The sequence below is a fragment of the Protomyctophum bolini genome, assembly GCF_963924005.1.
Source record: "Protomyctophum bolini genome assembly, chromosome: 9".
Taxonomy (NCBI): Eukaryota; Metazoa; Chordata; class Actinopteri; order Myctophiformes; family Myctophidae; genus Protomyctophum; species Protomyctophum bolini.
Window position 1 is genome coordinate 14809702 of NC_137870.1, and position 19780 is coordinate 14829481.

Sequence of the window (19780 nt, forward strand, 5' to 3'; positions counted from 1 at the left end):
GATCTGACCTCATAAAACCCTGTACACTGAAGAAATTCCATGTTGATCTGACCCCCCATGCCAAAGCGCCAGTACTCGCCCGGGCAGTCTGCGGTCAACGCGGTAGATGCGTGTGTGCAAGGGCAAGGTCGCTTCTCTCGCCCTTCAGGGCGAGGTCGCTTCTCGCCCTTAGGCGTCTTACTGGTAGAGAGGAAACAGAATTTTGCTATTATGAAGGAAACAGAGTGCATGCTTTTTATTCTCTCTCTGGTTGCTAAATCTTTCACATGTCAATCTTTCCCATGTGCTACAACAGTGACACCGATCAAAGCACTTTTATCACAATGACAATCCATCCTCTTCTAGTGTGTTACCATCACTGACTGAATATACTGCAGGAACTGAGCTGCAGGAGCACATTAACACAATTCGACCATCAACATTGCTTATTTAAAATATTGAAATCTGGTACCCTAAATCTTGGGAGTACTAGGAATGCATGTTCAACCATCTGACATCTGTTGATAATCAATGGGTTGGGTAAACTGTAAACGATGTCATGAACATGAATAACACTTATTTTCTGAACAGCAGCCAGAATCCAGGTCAGAGCAACACAAATTATGCAGGCACCTTTATGCACCCCTTTAGGACATTTGGAGAATTCAAAACATTCTCTTCAGTCTTTGATGCTGGTTGTGTTACATTTTCTGAACATCTTCACAGTCTTAAACATTTCCACTTTGTCTTTGTATTGTGACACAAGTGCCAATGACAACCTAAATTCAGTTCAGTTACTCTCACGCCAATTGGTTCAGAGCTCAGACATTTTTCAAAGAGTTGGGCTTTAACTAATACTACCGGTACTATGGTATTATTCAAATAACATATATTACAACAATCGGCAGACTGCAGACAGAAAATACGAGCAGGCCTTTACTACTCAACCCTACAATGACCATCATACCTGAAGAGAGAGCGAGAAGAACAATTTCATCTTTCTCTTCAACGACAAATAAAACACATGACTATCTGTCTGAATCAGCTACTGTTAGTGTACACACTGTAGAGAATAACCCTTTCAGGGGTAGCCTCAAGATAATAAAATACATAAAAGTCATCGGATCCAAGGATTCAGCTTTGGTTGTTTTTGTCATAAATAATATCCACAATCAGACGCTGGTCGTCAAACATCTTAGAATTATAGACTACTGTACGGCACGCATATATGCAGTAAAATGCTCAATATATCCAGGGTTGGAACAAAAATAGCCCAGTGTGGACTGTGGACCTGAGCTAGAGCAGCAACAAATACGGACACTGACAATGTATTCAATGTGCTCCACCCTGCCTTTCAAATCCTCCTACAAGCCAACCAACCACATGAACTGAAGTCACGATGATGCCTTGAATATGCTTCATCTAAACAGGATAGAGGGAGGGAGAGAGAGAGAGGGGCAGCTCCTTGACACTGACACCAAAATGTCACGTCAAAGCTGGAGTTGATGACATGTGTCATCATCATCATCATACAACACATCCATCTGCAATTCTGCACTCATGTTTACAGTAGCATGTGTAGAACTGCAACACACACACAGTTTTCTCATTTCTGTCGTGAAAAACAGTTAGCCACCTGCTAACTTTGTTTTGCATTGCTGATGGAATGGTATAACATTTTGATTATCGATAAAAAACATATTCAACTTTAAGAAAAGAAGTGTGGACATCGCTCCCGTCGACACTTTTTAAAGTAGATAAATACGAAGATTGACAAGTCTCATGATTTCTCATGCCAAATTCTATGTGAAAATGCCTGCCAGATCAACAAGCTCACCGCGAGTCGCTTCCACGACGCGCCGTGAACTTGTAGATCTGCTATTTTCGGCTAGGCTTCCGATTAGCTTTCAGGTTTAACTTCTTTATCTTACGTAACATGATCCATCTATGCTAATGAAATCCAACTAGAACCAAAACCAGCCCCAAACCCCACATCCATTTACCTCCAGCTGACCAGCTCTTAAAATATATAAATACTAAATACAGGTCATGTATAAAAGCCGGTCTAAAATGACTCCCAGGCCCTATCACGCATATCATCTTATTGTACAGTTAGCATAAAACCCTGTCAAGCCGTTATACACATCGTAAACATGTTACGTTGTCATGTACACGCCTATATATTTCTCTATTATTATGATGAGTTCTAACTCCTGTACAGTTTCGGCCGCCATTTTGAGACAGACAGGGAGAGGAAAAAGGAGGCGCAGCAGCAGTAGAGAGAAACATTACAGCCACATCACGTCATTGTATAAACCTACATTTATGCAATAGAACAACGCTTTAGGGCTCGTAAAACTACTCAAACTCACCCTCCGGCTCGTCCTGAATCACCCGAGAGCTGTGAGAGGCCGACAGGACAGGTCGCGACAATAAGGGATCCTAAAAAGGATGATCTTGTGTAGATCTGTGCTCTGCTCTGCTTGCTGTGTGTGTGTGTGTGGCGGACTGTCTGTGTGGGGTTTTTTTTCCGCCTACCGCATTCAGCCTTTAGGATCGGGCACGCGCACCACGAGCTCGCTCGCGCTCTTCGTGGCGCGCGCACGCCCTTCTAACGTCATCACAATGTTATTATCACCATGTGAATAATAAAAGTTGTTCAATGTTATTTACGATTTATTGTATTATGTATTTACTATTTTACTTACTATGTTTTATGTATACATGTATTATTTGCTATTAAATAACTGTATACATTTGTGTGCCACTTATATTTAAGTTTATGTGACATTATCTCCATATGGCGCACAAATAAATGAAATGTAGTTAAGAAGTTAATGTCATAATTTATACCATTATTGTACATATATAGGCTTCAGAACTGTTCAATAGAGCAAATGCTTTTAAATAGTAGTGGGGTCCGGCCAGGGGGTCCTTGGGGGGGTCTGGGGGTCCACACAACAAAATTCCTAACAGATTAATTTAACATTTTTCTCCCCCACCGGCTAGAAGTTTCTCTCCTGTAAACTCAACTACAGTAGTCGTTGGATTACTGGCACAACATTTTCCTGTGGGAGTCCACACGACCCAAGTCATTTCTATTTGGGGTCCTTAAACATATAGTAATGTTCAGAACAATTGGGAGCAGTGAGATATGTAGCTTTAAAATAAGTAAGTAATTCTGACAGACAGTCACAGTCACTGTGTTCCGATGAAAGCAAGAATGCATTAGCTCCATAATTATCATACATTTAAAGTGAAACACAGGTTAAAAGGATCAGCCAGTTAACATAAAAGTCAAAACTGAAATGTTAAGTTTTCCTTTGTTCATTTTAATACAAAACAAAAAAATAATTAGATAGTCATTTGTAAAGAGCAACAGACAGGTACCACAGCAGGGGAAGCAGACTCAAACACTATATAGGCCTGTGTAGTGCAGTTGAGAAAACAGAAATATACCCTCATATACAATCACTGTTACAATGCAAGATGAAGGGAGTAGAAAGTGCATACAGTAACTTCAGTTGTGTGGTGCCAAATGTTTTAGTTTTTACAAATGTTCCTATGAAATTGTGTCTGGGAAAATGTCTCTTAAATCTGATTTTAAAAAATCTTGTAGAGGGATGATAATCATTCATGTATCAATATGTTGGATGAAGGGCAATTTGAACACCGGCAACTGTGAACAAGCAATATTTGTAAAGTTACTGTTCATATTATATTTCACTTAAATTCCATATCACTTTTGTCCTTGAAAACATTCAGTGCATTATCAATACAATTAGAGGGAACGGGCATTGAATTATCAGCAAACTGAATTGGTAACCTTTCCTTCCTTTAAGTAAACCACAGATCTGTTCAAATGTGTTAAACTGAAACAGGAACTAAACATGATAAACTGTAGGCTATAGCTGAAGACTATGGCAATAAAATTAAACACAGAAAAGAAAAATCTGACACAGAATATAAGCAAAAGGAAAAGTTTGATTACGCTTAGTTTATTCTAACATGAACTGTCTGTCAAATTACCTAAACAGATTTATTTTGGGATGTCAACATATTCAAGAAGCAGCGCCCCTTTGCAATTTAGGGTTAATGTTCACCACCATTGTTCAAAAATCAATTAGGGGATAGGCACATTCTCAACCCAATTGAAGCACACCAGTTCAGGAGACAAATGCTTTAAAGTTTAAAACAAGGACACCGACTCTAGTGTGCCACCCCATGGCCATTACTGGTAGAATGGACCCGAAATGTTGCATACAAAGAGGTCCTCCTATATTTGGATAGAAAATGTAGTCATATACTGCACCTCAAAACAAATAACCTACCCAATACCATATTATGAAAAATAATTATGGAAGTAGACCAAACAAGCCAAAATCAAGCACCCTTAAAATCAGCAATGGTTTCACTGGTACCGTATCACTTCCAGTCTGAAGCAAATAGGCACAAATTACACACCAGCATCTGCTATAAATGCATCAAATTGAATCATCAAGACACTCACTGTACTAACTGTTCACTCCCCTCAGTCATGGGAGCTTGCCATTTTTTAATTTTCACAAGAATCGCTTACAAGGAGCCAATGCAACCAGTACATCATCAGTTCATCTTTTACACGCAAGTAAAAAGCTGCAGTTCTAAAAAATATAATTTGCAGCACCATCTCTAATGCTTTAATCACAATAACATTTTAGACACGGCAACAACTTAGAAACAATGCGAGGGAGCAACACTGCATGTATTAGGCGCACACAAAAACTTTCAGTCCTTTTTTTCTATTTCTTTTGGTACATTACATTGAAGCAGCCCTTCTTTAGCCATATTTTGGTGACTGTGTTCTGTTCTGTTCTGTTCATGTCCAAACGGCACTTGAAAGTGCACTAAATACTGCTGAAGAAAAAGACACTCCTGGCTCGGTTTCTGCTATAATTGCAACCCAGAGGATGAAGCGACCAAACAATGGAAAACTCTTGGAATAATGACAACAAACGTCAACAAATACAGCCAGTCTAGCATACCGTCTAAAGGGTGAGAAGTTCATACATAAGCAGATTTACAATATTGCCATGAGTGTTATTTGAATAAAAGCCATCCTATGTATGTATTCTTTTTACTACATGTAGAAAAATAAAACATTTGGATAGTCATGGCTCACCTAAAACCTATACAGCAGCAGTACAACCCCACATTCCTGGCCAACAGATTTTGTTTTGGACGACACCAAGACAAACTGCCACACATACATATAAACATACATGCATGTATTCTTTCAAAGTGGAAAAATAGAAGATTGAACACAGCTACTAATATTATACTGTGTATATAATATAGTTTGTTGGGCAGAAACTCCAGTCAAACTTATTTTTTTCTTTTCATAAATGAATGTACTACCTACTTCATCATACTACACAATCACAGAAAAGCATCAAAAGTAGATCTACTACTTTTGTTGTTTTTGTATTATAATCCTGAAAAACATCTTTGAACATGTATGAGGTTTCCACCCAACAGATGATATATTAGTACACTTTTTTTGAAGATAAATCTACTGCTAAAGCCTAAGCTGGACGTTTTTAAATCTGCATTTTCCAACAACAGTATTGATCATGTACCTGTGTGAATCCAACACTATATAGATTTATACACCTTTTCCACTTTCATACATTTTCTATAAAACAGACATGGCTTAAATTAACTGCTAACTGACAGACCTTAAAATGGCTTCTTCTTCTTCTTCTTCTCCCTCCCTCCTGTGCATGTTTACAAAAAGATCATCCGTTTTATTCACTTAAAACGTGTAACAAAATCAAATGATCAAATCGGTTGAAAAAAGCTCACAGACGTCACCTCGTCTGTGCAGAAACAGGAAGCATAGGCGCACACAAGTCACCCACCCAGGATCAAACCATATACACACAATTCTTTAAATTATAAATAAATTCATGTAGACAGAAGAGGAGAAAAAACCCTAACAGGAAGAGAAGAAGACGCTCAAGGAAACCAGTTACTGAGAAGGTAATTTCAATTCTGAAGCCCCCCCCCCCTCACACACTCACACATGCAAAAATCGAATCATGTTGTGACTTTTCTTGGTCTTAGTGCACAGTAGAAGTTACCCCTGAGTTCTGAGACAGGGTGCGTGTGCGGGACAACCCAAAGCACCATTTATTTAGAGAAGGGAGAGGAGATGGGGGGCGTTAGCCACAGTGAAAGACTAAGGGCCTGGTATCTTAGAGACTCTTTAGGGAGTGGAGGGGGAAAATGTGGTCCTGGGCTGTGAGTGCTTTAAAGAGGAAGGCAGGGTGTCAGCGTGCGTGTGTGTATGGGGGGTTGGGGGGATTGAGAGTGGATAAGGCTCTGGTATACAATGTCATGGTCATCCATCCTTGGTCTCCCTTTTACAGCTGTGTTCACTCTCTCACCCTTCTCATGCCAAACATACGTACATTAAAGCAGCAGATAGGAAGTGACAATCATTTCGATCTGTCACAAAGTTCTTGGGCCTGGGTTTTGTGTTTATTTATGTTATCTTTTCGTTTTAGATTGCAATTACTTTGATTCTATATTATTTTAATTTCCCGCTCTGTCCTCTCTTTTCCTACATTGTAGACAACTGTGTTCCTTCTTTACCTCTGTCAACAGTTATTCTACAGATATTTCTCTCGAACCGCCCTGCGACCCCTTCCTTTCCCCCGCCTTGATTTAATTGTTGATTTAGACAACTCAGTTCTGGGGTCCACAGGCTCAGTGAGATGGCCATTTGCATCGCCGCTTCCCCCTTAAACAGACAAGTAGCTACACAGTACACACGGAGGGACATTAATCGTCGATGGGGATTTTGTCATCCATTTCCAGTGAGCTGTCCTCGGTGAGCTCTTCACTTCTCCCCGACTCCTGCAGTTGCTGTCGTCTTTGAACCTCTGCCTTCAGATTCTCAAGGTCTTTTTGGCTGGGAGGAGACATACAGCAAAAAGTCAACATCAGGATGTTGTTTATTGATGCATTCCCAAATAGCACCTGACACTGGTGAATGTGTATTGTGTGTGGGCGCGTGTCAACACGGTCACCTGTAGGGATTTTGCAGACAACTGAAAAAATGCGTTTTAGCACTATTCTCAGCCACAACTGAAACATATTTTATTGACTAGCTTAACAATGATTAATTGCTTTTAACCGCGTTGAACCTGACCTATTTTCAGCATGTCATTAAAAGCTAAAATGTTGAAATAAAAGATTGCAATAGCAGATATACAAGCTCAGAGCTTGCAGGTACAACTATTGTCGTACAATATTGCATAGCCAGATGATCAGAGATCTCCGGCCTACTGATACGTGCGGTCAGGTGACATCTAAATTCAGTGAATGGACAAAAAATGGGTTGAAACCATTCGGAAATTAACAAATATAATAATAATAGCATCATAGAACAAATGAAGGATTGGTTTTAAAAGTAGTGGTCAATTGTTAACACTGGTTTAGTCCACCGTCAAGTGAGTCTAGGCGGAGACTTTTGATCACTTTGTTGACAACGCAAGACTATTCAACAAACCACTTCAATATATTGAAGTGGTTGATCATGATGCAGTGTTGAAAATGGAAAATACAATTGGGAATATGTGGTTATTGACATAGTGTTTTCTCATTTTACCTGAGAGGTATGAAGATGATGCCATTGATGATGTTGAGCTGTTCAAGGACACTAGCCATGCTAGGAGCTGTGAACTGCAACACATGAAACTATGTCACAAACTAATTAAACATTTTGATTGTTACATTATATACACGAGTACATATGAATAAAATGCTTTCGTTTTGGTTCCTCAAACAATAACAAATAAATAGTAAGAAAGAGAATAACTGCTTCACAAATCCACCAACTCCATCGCATGATGGAGTTGCTTGGTTTGATGGATTGTAGATCTGTTCTTTCCGGCAAGTGACACCACCACACTACTGAATATAGCTTATAAAACCCTCCTCAAAACAATGAATCATTGCAAAACCCTGCAGGCTTAATCACAGTACCAAGGTATATTAAATGGAGGTAAGGTCACTGACATCATCTTCGCTATCACGCAATTCCAGACGGCAGATTCGTCGCACCATTGGAGCCAAACTGCACCCGGAAGTCCATGAGAGCTCAGTGACCAGCTCATAAACAAACACTATTTCTGAATGACGGAGATCTTTTGTAAAGTAATCACTTCTGGCAAATAACAGAAGACATGTAACACATTATTGTCTGCTGTGTTGCTTTTTGTGTAATTTTATAGAGGTATCTAAAAAAGCAAAAAGTACGTTTCTGAACGTGCCAAGTATCACGAGACTGCCCACCGTTTCCTGTCTGGCAGCCAAATCTCGCGAGAGCCCGGAACAGAAACGATACCTGCTGCTGTTTAAATCCTCAAATAAAATAATGTACTGTGCACTCTGTGCACATCGAAAAGCAACTGATTAGAAAACAAACTGTGATACGTCTTCTTTTATATGCCTGAACCGATTATATGACAAAGGTCTCAATGGTTCATAAATATTGTTTGTTATGAGCTGGTCCAGCTTGCTCCATTTACTGCTTTGTATACATGTCACTTCCAATGCAAGATTTGGCTCCCATGAAAGTGTCATGGCGCAGCACAGTCACGTGACCATGACACTTCCTTCTCTAATTTTCCTTGCACAGTACAAGGAAATGTCCAGATTATAAATGGTCACCTTAAGGGGCATGATGCTAGCATTGGAGCCGTTCTTGTAGATGTCATTCATGGTCCTCTGTAGAGCGACTGCCTGCTGGGTGAGGTACTTCAGGTACTCTGAGCTCTCCTTGGTCTTCTCATGGGCCTCGCCCACCTGAGGAGGACAAAGCAACAATCTCATCAGCACATTTAATGTAATCATGGTTTAAGAAAAAAAACTAATCTCACGTGTGTCAAAGTTTGTCCTATCCTAATGTGCGATTTGTGAAACCATGTGAAAGTATCACCCCAGACAGGTAGTGATGTTTCCTAAACAATAAACACGATGTGTAAAATGATTACATTTTAGTAATATTGTCCCTGCTGTTCTACATCCGTGTGTAATGGACTGAAACCTGTTCAACCCACATTCATAATGATATAAACCAGGCAAACTTTTCTGACTGACTCGTACGCTTTCCAAGGCTGGTGTGATAACCCGGTGTCAGACAGTCAAAAGGTCCTTTCAGATGGGCAGTGATTAACGTGCCTATTAATTCTTTTTCAAGCGTATTTAGGTGGGCGCGGTCCCGTGATTTGACTTGCGTGTGCTTGTTACGTGCACACGCCTGCGACTGACTAGACCTGGATTGTGTTGAGTTTTTGTGCTTGCGTTGTCGTGCCCCTCATGAGCAGACCTGTCGTTGATCCAGGCGACGTCTGCGTCACACACTGCCCATCTGAAAAGACCTAAATTCACCATTACTTTAATGTCATTTTATAAGGTTGCTAATTAGAGTAAATGTAATAATAATTTACAAGTTTTACCTGATTTTTGTAAATGGTGTAGCCCTCCTTTTCATGCTGCAGTGCAGATCGGAATTCAGCCTTGCTCTCATAAACCCTTGCAACCAAATGATGACTGCAAAACAAACAAATTTACACTTGTGATGCTCAATCTTCATGTAAAAATAAAATGGCTTGTCCGGCATTCGCCTTTAAATAACAATTAGTCTCTCCCCACCTGAGGGCCACCTTGAGGGAACGGGCTCCGTGGTATTTTGTGTTGATAGCCAAGGAGTTCTCCAGGAACCTCAGAGATAAGTCATACTCCATGACTCCATGCAGTACCAGGCCAATGTTACTCTGTGATAAGAGAGGAGAATACTCATCACTGCCATTCCTACCTAATGACGACAGTAATCCTTTTCCATTTTGAACATTATAAATATTTGACATTGTGAATTCTTGTTCTACAAATACAAATGCCACCAAATGGAGGTTCATGGAATTAATGCATATGAAACTGGGGGTCCTTGAAATTGAAATGGTTGAGCTATGGCATACGTATCTTTTCAAATATAATTATTATTTTACATGTAAATGTTTTGAGAACTGCTGTGTAGCAGAGTTCCTACTCACATCGAGCAGGGCCATCTCTGGGTGGTCTTCTCCACACACCAGCAGCATGAGATACCGTGCACGGTACAGCAGTTTAAGGGCAGTGGACAGCTGGCCATTGGCGAAGCAGTACAGTGCCAAGTGCATCTGGGAAGCAGATGGAACGTACATTCATTCATTCTTCGGAGGCATGTTCAACACCGTTAGCATGAAGCTGAAATGAACAGTTCCAACAGAGTATGAGAACAGAACTTACATATTCTTGAATGGTGTTGGGGTGCTCAATGCCCAGCACCCTCTCACTCATCAGAGCAGCCTTTTGCTGGTTGCTGAGAGCCTGGAATTAAAAACACAACCTTTGTCCCCAACTCAAAATTATATAAGAGTCCAACTTGTGATGTGGAGATCAACACTTTGTTAGGTGATTCATCATTATTTTATCCATGCAAGTCTTATTTACTCTAGATATAACTTAAATTCTACCAAAAATACTAGTACATAACTTTCAATAGCCAGTAGTCATTGTGAAATCAACATTAGAAATATTCACAATTTTAACCATTTATCAATGATCATCTAATCGATTAGTTGAGAAATTCCAATCATTCTTAATCAACCAAGAATTTCTTTAGTCGAAGACGGCCCTACTTGACAGGTGTGGGTGTCCTAATGACAGTCCTACCTCAGGGTGGTCTCCCATGATGTAATTAAGGCGGGCCAGCAGACGCAGACAGGCACAGATCTCCACGTGCATGGCTCCGTACACGTTGTTGAACAGATTAAGGGCCTCATTGATCAGCTCAGCGCCTTCCTTCAGGAAACCTGCAAACCATTGCATGATCGTTAAGCACTCACAGGAGAAACAGATTAAACGGAGCAAGTGACATAAGGTGCTAGCTCTCCCAACTACTACAGACTGGCAGAATGAAGGCGGGAGCTCAGACAGTTGGAAGGTGTGAAATAAAGTTGCTGAATGCACCTGAGCTGTTCCCAAATTGCATCGTTCCCAAGTAGGCCGGTGTCCGACGGGCACAGGTCTAGTGTAATGTTAATTAAAACAATAAACACTACGTGCCTGCAGCACGTGGTAGCGCAATGCACACACGGGCCATATAATTTTAATCTAGCCATTTATTATATTATGTTGATCAATAGTTGGAATGATTAGGAGAAAATGGAAGCCACTCGTTTCTGTAGCCTACTGCAAGATAGGCTACTCGCTACTCACCACACAAGCCTTGCGCATCCATGAAGTATTCAGACATTTCATCATCATAGACTTATCAACCAACCAACCAGAGAGCTCTACCTCCCCTCCACCAGCCCGTTGCTATCCGACAGTCAGCCCGGTCACCATTCAACGTTTCCCTACAAGTTCCGACCCGACCATCAATTCAACACTTGTACCACCAGCTGTGCGGTGGAGAGCTATCTTTACAATACTGCTCTACATAAAAGTATGAGCCATTCAAGACATGTGCATTCTTATCACCTTGTTGCACCTTGGCCTGCCCACTCTGGAAGAAGTGGAAGGCGTCTGAGGCTTTGGGATTCACATGCTTGACGACAGGGAATATGTTCAGGATGTCCTCCTCTGTTAACGCAGGCTTGTGACGGCTGTCAAAGTTGTACTCCTTGATCAGAATCTGACAACGGGATGGAGATCACAAAGGAGAGGAAAGACCATCATGCATCATAATGACCGTGTATATCGTTGCAGTCGGGCAGAAACCTCATCTCCATATTTTGAAAGGGTAGTGTAAGTGACATTCCTTTCTTAAAATAAGTTAAATTATTATGATAGTAATCATTGCTATAGAGTTTGTTTAGTCTCTCCAGCTTTTTTCAAATCAGTATACCAATTTCATCCAAACAGGAGAGAGAACTCTACAGGATAAACGAATGCAATTTGAAGTGATGAAAGAAATTGGAAGTGGAGCATGTGAGCGGAGCTGGATGATCTTTAATGTAGTGGGGTCGGGAGCAGGTTTATAAAAAGATAGAAGCAAACTCGGAGCGAGGACTGCCTGCCGCTCTAAGCTGCTCTGCTCAGGGCCGCACACCACAGGTCTGATCATGCCCAGTCACAGCGCACGGACAGACACAAAGACATCCTTTACACAGTACACAGTAGTACACAGCGCACATCAAGATTTCATTAAAATCTCTGTAATGTTTATAAATACCATATGTCAGTTTAGTTATATCACGAGCTGATCAAAGGATACAGACACATTTTCCAAAATATGTTTCGGACAAGCATGTTTTAGTTTTTGCTGCCGAGCAAACTGGTCTGAGCGGAGCGAGAGGTGTGCAAATCGAGGTGAGCGGCGGAGCGGCAGGGGAATCAACATGATTGGATAGAGAGAGTGACAACATCCATCTGGAGGGAGGAGCGGCATTTCCCCCCCGCTCCGCTCCGCTCACATGCTCAGAACTGGAACAAGATAAATGGGTACTCTCTCCCGATTGGTTGAAAATGTGCAAACAGCATGGATAATGAATTGCATTTTTTTACAGTGTGGTTACCTGGATACCAGCTTTGATGGATATTTCTCTGAGTACAGTGGTCTTCTGAAGGCCATATTTCTCCACTGCCTGATCCACACTTTCACTGTAGAGGAAAGAGAGTGAGTTTGTTGTCACTTACAGTATACCATGTAAAAACAACTGTGCATTTTAAAGATGGCATGCCGAGTATAGAGGTTGCTAGGTGCCATATTAAATTGTCATAGCACCAGCTATACTGTATCATAATCCAACCATGCTGACTTTGAACTATGCATGTGAAAAAAGCAGTACCGACTTCCAAAACGTACTTTTCAGGATTCAAAAGTAGCAGATCCACAAGCTCAATGTCACCATGTGCCACGTTTTGAGCTTGAGGATCTGCTACTTTTGATGCTTTTGTGTGTAATGTATGATGATCTACGAGCTGATCTACGAGCCACCAACGAAGATCAGCTATTTTTGACAAAGACATTTTGTGTAGATGGACGAAAAGGACAGGAGCTAGTATAGAATGTTGCGGTCATTCATTCATTCATTATAGAGCCCTGGGAGACTCTGGGAAATCAAGTACATAGGTTTTTAACCCATTCTGACCTGAGATCAGATTCATACGAGGTTTCCACTGGACACTGGTCTGATTAACCCATTCTGACCTGAGATCAGATTCTAAAAATGTCAGTCGTTCTTCGATTTAAAAAAAATAGCAGGCCTACAAGCTCGTAGCGCGCCACTCGGTGGCGCGCTATGAGCTTGTAGATCTGCTATTTTTAAATAGCTAAAGCATAACATGATGCTAACACCAAAACGGGTTCCCGTTCAGAATGGGTTAAGTGGTTAAAACTGTTGTGTAGCTTTTAACAGACTCAGGGGTTTACCATTGCAGTTGGAAGTGATAATAGCTCTGGGACTCAGAGACGATGTTCTTCCACAGCTCACTGGGCGTCAGGCTGGCCCATGCCGTGTTGTCGCCGCCGCCTGGGACCCGGTTGCGACGCTTGCGGTTCTTGCGGCGTGACACCAGCTCGTCTGGTGGCAGGTGGGCCACGGCGTCGGGGAAGGAGCTCAGGAAGCAGTTGAGGAAATGGCTGACGGCTGCAGAGAGCGCAGACAACTCCACCCCCTTGAAACACACAGACGTAACGTTAAGTGAAATGTAGAACGGTTTAAAGAGGAAAAAAAATCTCAAGTCCCAATCTGTGATTTGTTAAACTGAGTTTTCCACACTAGAGCCATTTCTTACACAAGTAGTACACCATGTAGCTTCTGAACATGCATTCTATAGCTAGTTTGACTAATTCAAACACTCTAATCTAATCTATTGCTAGTTTGAACACTTCAATTAGCCTTTCATCCTAAAATAACTAATAACCATAAATCGGCACAGACACATTTTGAACTCATAGATAGGCTATTTTCAGTGGAAGACTTCTGTGGAATCCAAATGACTTAATCCATGAGCTCACGAACACACACGCACACAAAATATAAGCACTGATCCAAATGGCACCAACCTGGAGGTATGTCTTGAAGATATGTTTTGCACATCTGGTGATGAGCTCAGTGACTCCTATTCTCTAGAGGCACCGAATTGGAGAAAGAAAAGGACATTAATATTAAAAAATATATACAAAATTGCTGTTCCCTTGCATTACTGCAGAGCATTTCCTTTGCCTCCAGTCCAAATTGATACTTACATAGAAGTGCTCCAACTGGGTCCTGGCTGGGGTCTTGTCCACAAACTCTAGGATGGTGCCCAGATAGCGGACATTGATTCCCCGCTGGTGCAGGGCCTCTGTAAGCGTACTGCCGTCCATGGGCAATGCACTGTGGTCTAAACAGTCCTTCACCTGGACAGTAAAGCACAAAGACACCCACAAATTAATCTACAGTAAAATTATGTGACTTCAATATCAGGAAATATTTGAAAAAAAATTAATAATAATAAAATAATAATTATACTAGTTGAAACATTGTGGTAAAATCACATGGTTTTATATTATCCCATTCTTATCCCACCTGAGATCAGATTCTAAAAATGTCTTCAACATCCTGACAGTTTTCTGAGAAAGCTATGTTCTATTGATGTTCATCGATTTTTCAAAAATAGCAGACCTACAAACTCGTAGCGCGCCACTCGGAGGTGTGCTATGAGCTTGTAGATCTGCTATTTTTCAATAGCTAAAGCATAACATAATGCTAACACCAAAAGGGGTTCCCGCCCAGAATGGTTATATAACATGGTTGCCAATGGCCAGTTAGCAGCCAAATTCAACCACAATTTTAACCCAAAACGTTGCGTTGCTAAGCAAAATATAGCATAGTAGGCTGTCAGAATTATGCAATAATTATATATAATAATAATATTTTTTATGCAAAAAACGTCAATGCGCAATTAGACTGTGTCATGCAATATGAACCCATGTAAAATCACAATAACATGCAACATGTAGTAGTGGAAGTGCTCTGCCACTGACCAATGAGGGGATCTGGCAGGACACCAAGAAAGCAGCAGCATCCTTCAACAGCTGTTTCTGTTTGAGAATGTCTTCAGCACCGTCTTCTGGGAAACGCACTCCTGAGACACACACACAAAGCACTCAAAGGTCATCTCTTCTCTCAGCAAATCATTTTATCCTCTCTCAAGCATTCTAATTATACATAAAATAAACTACAGTACACAAGAGCTGTAGGGAGCATTATTACCAAAAACATATGAGCTATGTTTCTGTCAGTCATTCTTTGATTTTTCAAAAATAGCAGACCTACAAGCTCGTAGCGCGCCACCGAGCTTGTAGATCTGCCATTTTTCAATAGCTAAAGCATAACATAATGCTAACACCAACAGGGGTTCCCGCCCAAAATGGGTTAAAGTAAACCAATGGTGTTTACAGGGATAAAGCAAAAATGAATCTAACAATTTAATACTTTTGTCCTCCACACTCCACCACTGTTTCCTAAATGATAAAAGTAGAATGTAGAATGTAGAATTAAGTTGAGGTATTATCATTCTAATTTCTAAAACTACATGTTCTTGCTATACAGCTTTAACCTTGCTTTTATGAAAGACCATTAGGGTTTTTATGGAAGGTGCTTTAAGCAATTACATTGCTAGTTTGACACATTCTAAACACTTTCATTTTATGAAAATGAAATGTGTCATGGCAACTAAGAAGTATAATCCATGCGTTTACATTATGGTGCATGCAGCGAGAGCAGAGCTCTGCAAGGGTTCTGTGGAGGTTAGGCACAGAGCTCAGGGATCCTCTCCAAAAAAACATTTAACTCTGCAGAGGGCCTACGCAAATCCAGTCCGCAGTCCCTCCAGAGGTTATGAGCGGCTAACAGTACAGCGAAATACACCTGCTTACCGTCACAAATCTAGAAACGCTCCATTTGTCATATACTGTACCACTAAGGCTTTAGTCAGATGACAGGCAAATGTGATTAGTTTCTCAAACCTGATGTTTAGGACGGACTGTCAACACAAGTGCAAGTGCTCAGATTTAATTTGTGTATTCACTCTCCGAAAATACCTGATCTACAAGCTTCTATGCATCTACTCATCGCTCCAGCTATATTTGTTGAGCAACACCATAGAACAGACTTCAGTGTCCCAAGTGTCCAGACTGAGAAACGTCTTTAGAAATCAAATCTGAACACATTTTAAACCACAAAGGAATGTGGTTTGAGTCTGATTCCCCATTGGTGGTTTGTACCTGGGGAGAAGATGTCGGGGTTGAAACGGATGTCAAATGAAGTGCTGCTGATGGAGCCCACGGCCTTGCAGGCGTTGAGGACCACCTCACGACTCTTGGGGTCTGGATAGGAATGAGAATCAGTTTGGGGACAACAAGTACAAGGAGAGTTAATGGTGGTAATTTAAACTAAAACTTGTATGAATTGATGACTTCGGCAAAGAAAAACAAAACAAAACCCAAAACCCCCCAGAAAAAAACCAACCACCACCACAATGCTGTTGAACACAAACTTGCATAAAACCATGTTTAGAAATTAGGTCGGCATCGTTTACTGAACAAGCAGATCACGGAGGTTTAGGGTCAGCTGGGTGCATGGCATGCAGATCATCAAATATCAAGGATTATTTTCCATCAAAGCAACATAAGTCAAGGGAGTATTATTGTGTTTAAAAAACTCGGGACCAGTTCATGCACACTCCCAGTCCCATCGTGGGCTGAGGACGGCGCAGGAACAGCTAACAAGGTTGACAGTTCTTCATACAGAAGTACCAACAATCTACCACATGATCAAATACAGTCCATTAGACATGTACCCACTATCTACCATCAGACACACCTTTCATTTAACCACTTTCAACCTAACTTTAAAAAATAGCAGAACTACAAGCTCACAATCTGTCACAATTTGATGTGTTATAAGCTTGTAGATCGGATTTTGATTGTAGATTGGCTATAGGTGTACCTTCCTACACATCCATTAGTAATTTGCAGCTATGTTGCTTACGGTACATCACAGTCTACTATGAGGTCAGTCTTAAAGGAACAGTGTACCATACGCTTCGGAAGGCAGGCACTGGCTACAACGCTTCTGATGCAGATGGTGTGACTGTACCATTATGCAGCTTTCCATGTTTTTACCATGCTGAACCAGAACACAGACTACAAACAGTTGAATCTATATGACTTTACTACATGCTACTACTTATCCACCAAGGTAGCTGTCCCCGTTTTGTCCCAGCCCTCCACTAGCAGGGGAAGCCGTTTGGTTCAGTTTGACGTACCAATACCAGATCCATCTTCGGCAACTAAGGACTCCGCCAGCTGTTTGGCCTGGGCTAACCCTGGGATATTTTCCTCAGCCTCCTTACCCTCCAGTGGGCTCACACACCCCCCGTTCTGAGTAACCGCAGCAGGGGCCTCCGAGGGCCCATTGGTGGCCGGCTTGGGGGACACTTCTTCTGCAGGTGTCGCACCATCGACAGCCTTGTCCATTTCCACAGGGGTCTCTGTGACGGCGGTCTCTTTGTTGGCTACGGTCGTCGTTGGGGCGGCGTTCTGCGTCTGAGTGGTGTCATCGGCGTTGCTCTCGGTCAGAGTATCCGTGGATGATTCAGAGTTTTCGGTGGAGCAGTCTGACGTTTCTGTGATGGGAAGAAGGGTGGCCGTCTTCATCTCCTTGTTGGCCTTCTGCTGCATGAGCTGGAGCGCTGCCATCTTCATGAACAGCAGGTATCTGGGACACAAGTCAATCGGCACACCTTTTAAAATGAGTGGATGTATCGAGTTCTCACACAGAAGATCCTGTGATGCTGAACATAGTTATTAGTTTTTAAATATGAATTTGTTTTAGTTTTCATTTAGTTTTAAATTTTGGTTCCAGGTTAGTTTTACGAGTAGTTTTGTTTTAGTCTTAGTTTTTCTGGTATTATGACAAAAGGCTCGATTTATAGAAGTTGGAAAAGGTAGGATTAAAGAACAGTGACAAACTAAAACGAAGATGATCATTTATTTTAGCTTCAGAAAGATAAATTTCCTCTTTTGAATGAGTAATGTCTATAATAACCCTCAAACACACACTGTACTGTACCTGTGTTCTATAATAACCCTCAAACACACACTGTACTGTACCTGTGTTCTATAATAACCCTCAAACACACACTGTACTGTACCTGTGTTCAACGAAGGCCTCGATGAGCTCCTGGCGCAGACAGGCCAGACGGTGACGGTGCTGGCGGGGGAAGCCCTGGCGCTGGCACTCTGGAGGAAGCTCCTCCCCCTCCACGGGCAGGAAGTTCAGGTCCGGGGGGAAGGTACGCAGGAGGTCCAGGATGTAGTGACGGCCATCGTTGCCAATGATGCCTTTACACTCCACTGAGGAGCACAGGTCCACAGACTCCTCCTTCTCGTTCAACACGCCATGTCTCTGGACCTGTGGACATGGAACAGTACACAGCAGACAATACAACAGTCAGGTACAGGAGACTTATTTATATTGCAAGACTGTAAAGACGAAACGGAGGTGAGGAGGCTTTATATTTTACTCATGATCAGAGCTTCCGTGCTCTAGACTGTAGGACGAGAACTTAGCATTTGAAAATTGTGGGAGGCAACAGTCTGGCCATGCGAGTCTAATCTCTAATCAACAGCAACAGTAGTATGTAATGGTACGACCTCGCCGATTATGTTGAGAACACAGATGCGCCAGAACCCACAACTGTGTTGTTATAACTACTTAAACCCTATATATTTTATTGTACGTCAAATAGAGAAAATAGCTAGAAAATATAAGCTCACGTGTTGCGAGCATGTAGATCAGCAAATTTGGCAGGGCCTTTTCACAGCAGCCATAATTAACAAATAGCTGTGTATAGTCACGTTTCCGTACAGGTGTTAAGGCTCTGTTTAAATTATGTGTAGCAGAGTCTTTACAATGAGCCAACATGCACAACAACAGCATCCTCACTCCGTTTGACCTAAACGGAACAATACCTGGACGGGGACCGATATACAGTATATGCTATATACTGTATATAGCAACAAGAACCCCAAAAGGGGTTCCCATCCTGAATGGGCTAATAACACTCCTTATTGGGTCGCAACGCAACGTGCTGTGATCGATAATTCTTTTACATTTCTGCCCAAAATAGGGATCACCAGGTTGAACGTTGTTAAAACATGTTACTTGGAATAAATGTGTGAAAAGCAGAGTGTATGTGTTTTTTGCTCTCCTGACCTTCAGGGGTCTGCTGGTCTTCTCCAGCAGCTCCAGGTACTTGCTGTGCGACACCACCGTCTTGCCGAAGTCAATGGAGCCGTAGATGACGCTCTGCTCCTGCTCGCGCTCCAGGATGCCCGGAATGATGGACTGAGCTGTGACCCGGTAGCCGCGGTAGTCCACCACCACCGTGCCCAGTGTGTAGAGGCCCTCCACGTCCACGGCCCCGTACGCCCGCACGCCGTTCAGGTCGTTGGTGGGCGCCGCGTGGGCCGCGGCGTCGCCGCCCAACTCGCGGTAGTGGTCGCGCACGTCGAAGCCCAGGCTGAAGAAGATGTTGTTCCAGATGAACATCTGCATGCGCGTCTCCTCGCCAGGGTTGATGGCCATCACGTTGCCGTCGATCACCGCCATGGCGCCGCGCGTGGCGGCCGCAGCAAAGTCACTGTGGACCTGCAAGGTGGAATAAGTGGCAAATAGAAATACTGAAGAAGGTATGGAAGTTTGAAGGAGGTGGA

General features: G+C 42.1%; 2 protein-coding genes across 5 annotated transcripts in view; both read right to left on the reverse strand.

Moving 5' to 3' along the window:
* LOC308321715 (lissencephaly-1 homolog A-like) overlaps positions 1–19780 on the reverse strand; it is a 274413-nt gene that overhangs the window by 50994 nt on the left and 203639 nt on the right. The window contains exon 2 of one of the 2 annotated variants that reach the window (XM_080772780.1): positions 2352–2458. The gene's annotated coding sequence lies outside the window, so the exon portion shown is untranslated. Of the gene's footprint in view, positions 1–2351; positions 2499–19780 lie in introns of those variants that run through there. The other variant, XM_080772779.1, reaches the window with a different exon arrangement.
* The window catches only part of cluha (clustered mitochondria (cluA/CLU1) homolog a), a 35783-nt gene continuing 20497 nt past the window's right edge, over positions 4495–19780 (reverse strand). For 2 of the 3 annotated variants that reach the window (XM_080772618.1, XM_080772617.1), the window contains exons 10-27: positions 19281–19715; positions 18217–18476; positions 17329–17780; positions 16286–16387; positions 15044–15144; positions 14264–14416; positions 14081–14143; positions 13445–13689; positions 12588–12672; positions 11551–11704; positions 10741–10880; positions 10315–10395; positions 10080–10205; positions 9682–9803; positions 9486–9579; positions 8698–8832; positions 7634–7707; positions 4495–6934 (exon numbers count right to left, since the gene is read on the reverse strand). In XM_080772618.1, the coding sequence (XP_080628744.1) occupies positions 6805–6934; positions 7634–7707; positions 8698–8832; positions 9486–9579; positions 9682–9803; positions 10080–10205; positions 10315–10395; positions 10741–10880; positions 11551–11704; positions 12588–12672; positions 13445–13689; positions 14081–14143; positions 14264–14416; positions 15044–15144; positions 16286–16387; positions 17329–17780; positions 18217–18476; positions 19281–19715 (2952 nt within the window). In that variant the 3' untranslated portion in view covers positions 4495–6804. The remainder of the gene's footprint in view (positions 6935–7633; positions 7708–8697; positions 8833–9485; positions 9580–9681; positions 9804–10079; positions 10206–10314; positions 10396–10740; positions 10881–11550; positions 11705–12587; positions 12673–13444; positions 13690–14080; positions 14144–14263; positions 14417–15043; positions 15145–16285; positions 16388–17328; positions 17781–18216; positions 18477–19280; positions 19716–19780) is intronic. The other variant, XM_080772619.1, reaches the window with a different exon arrangement.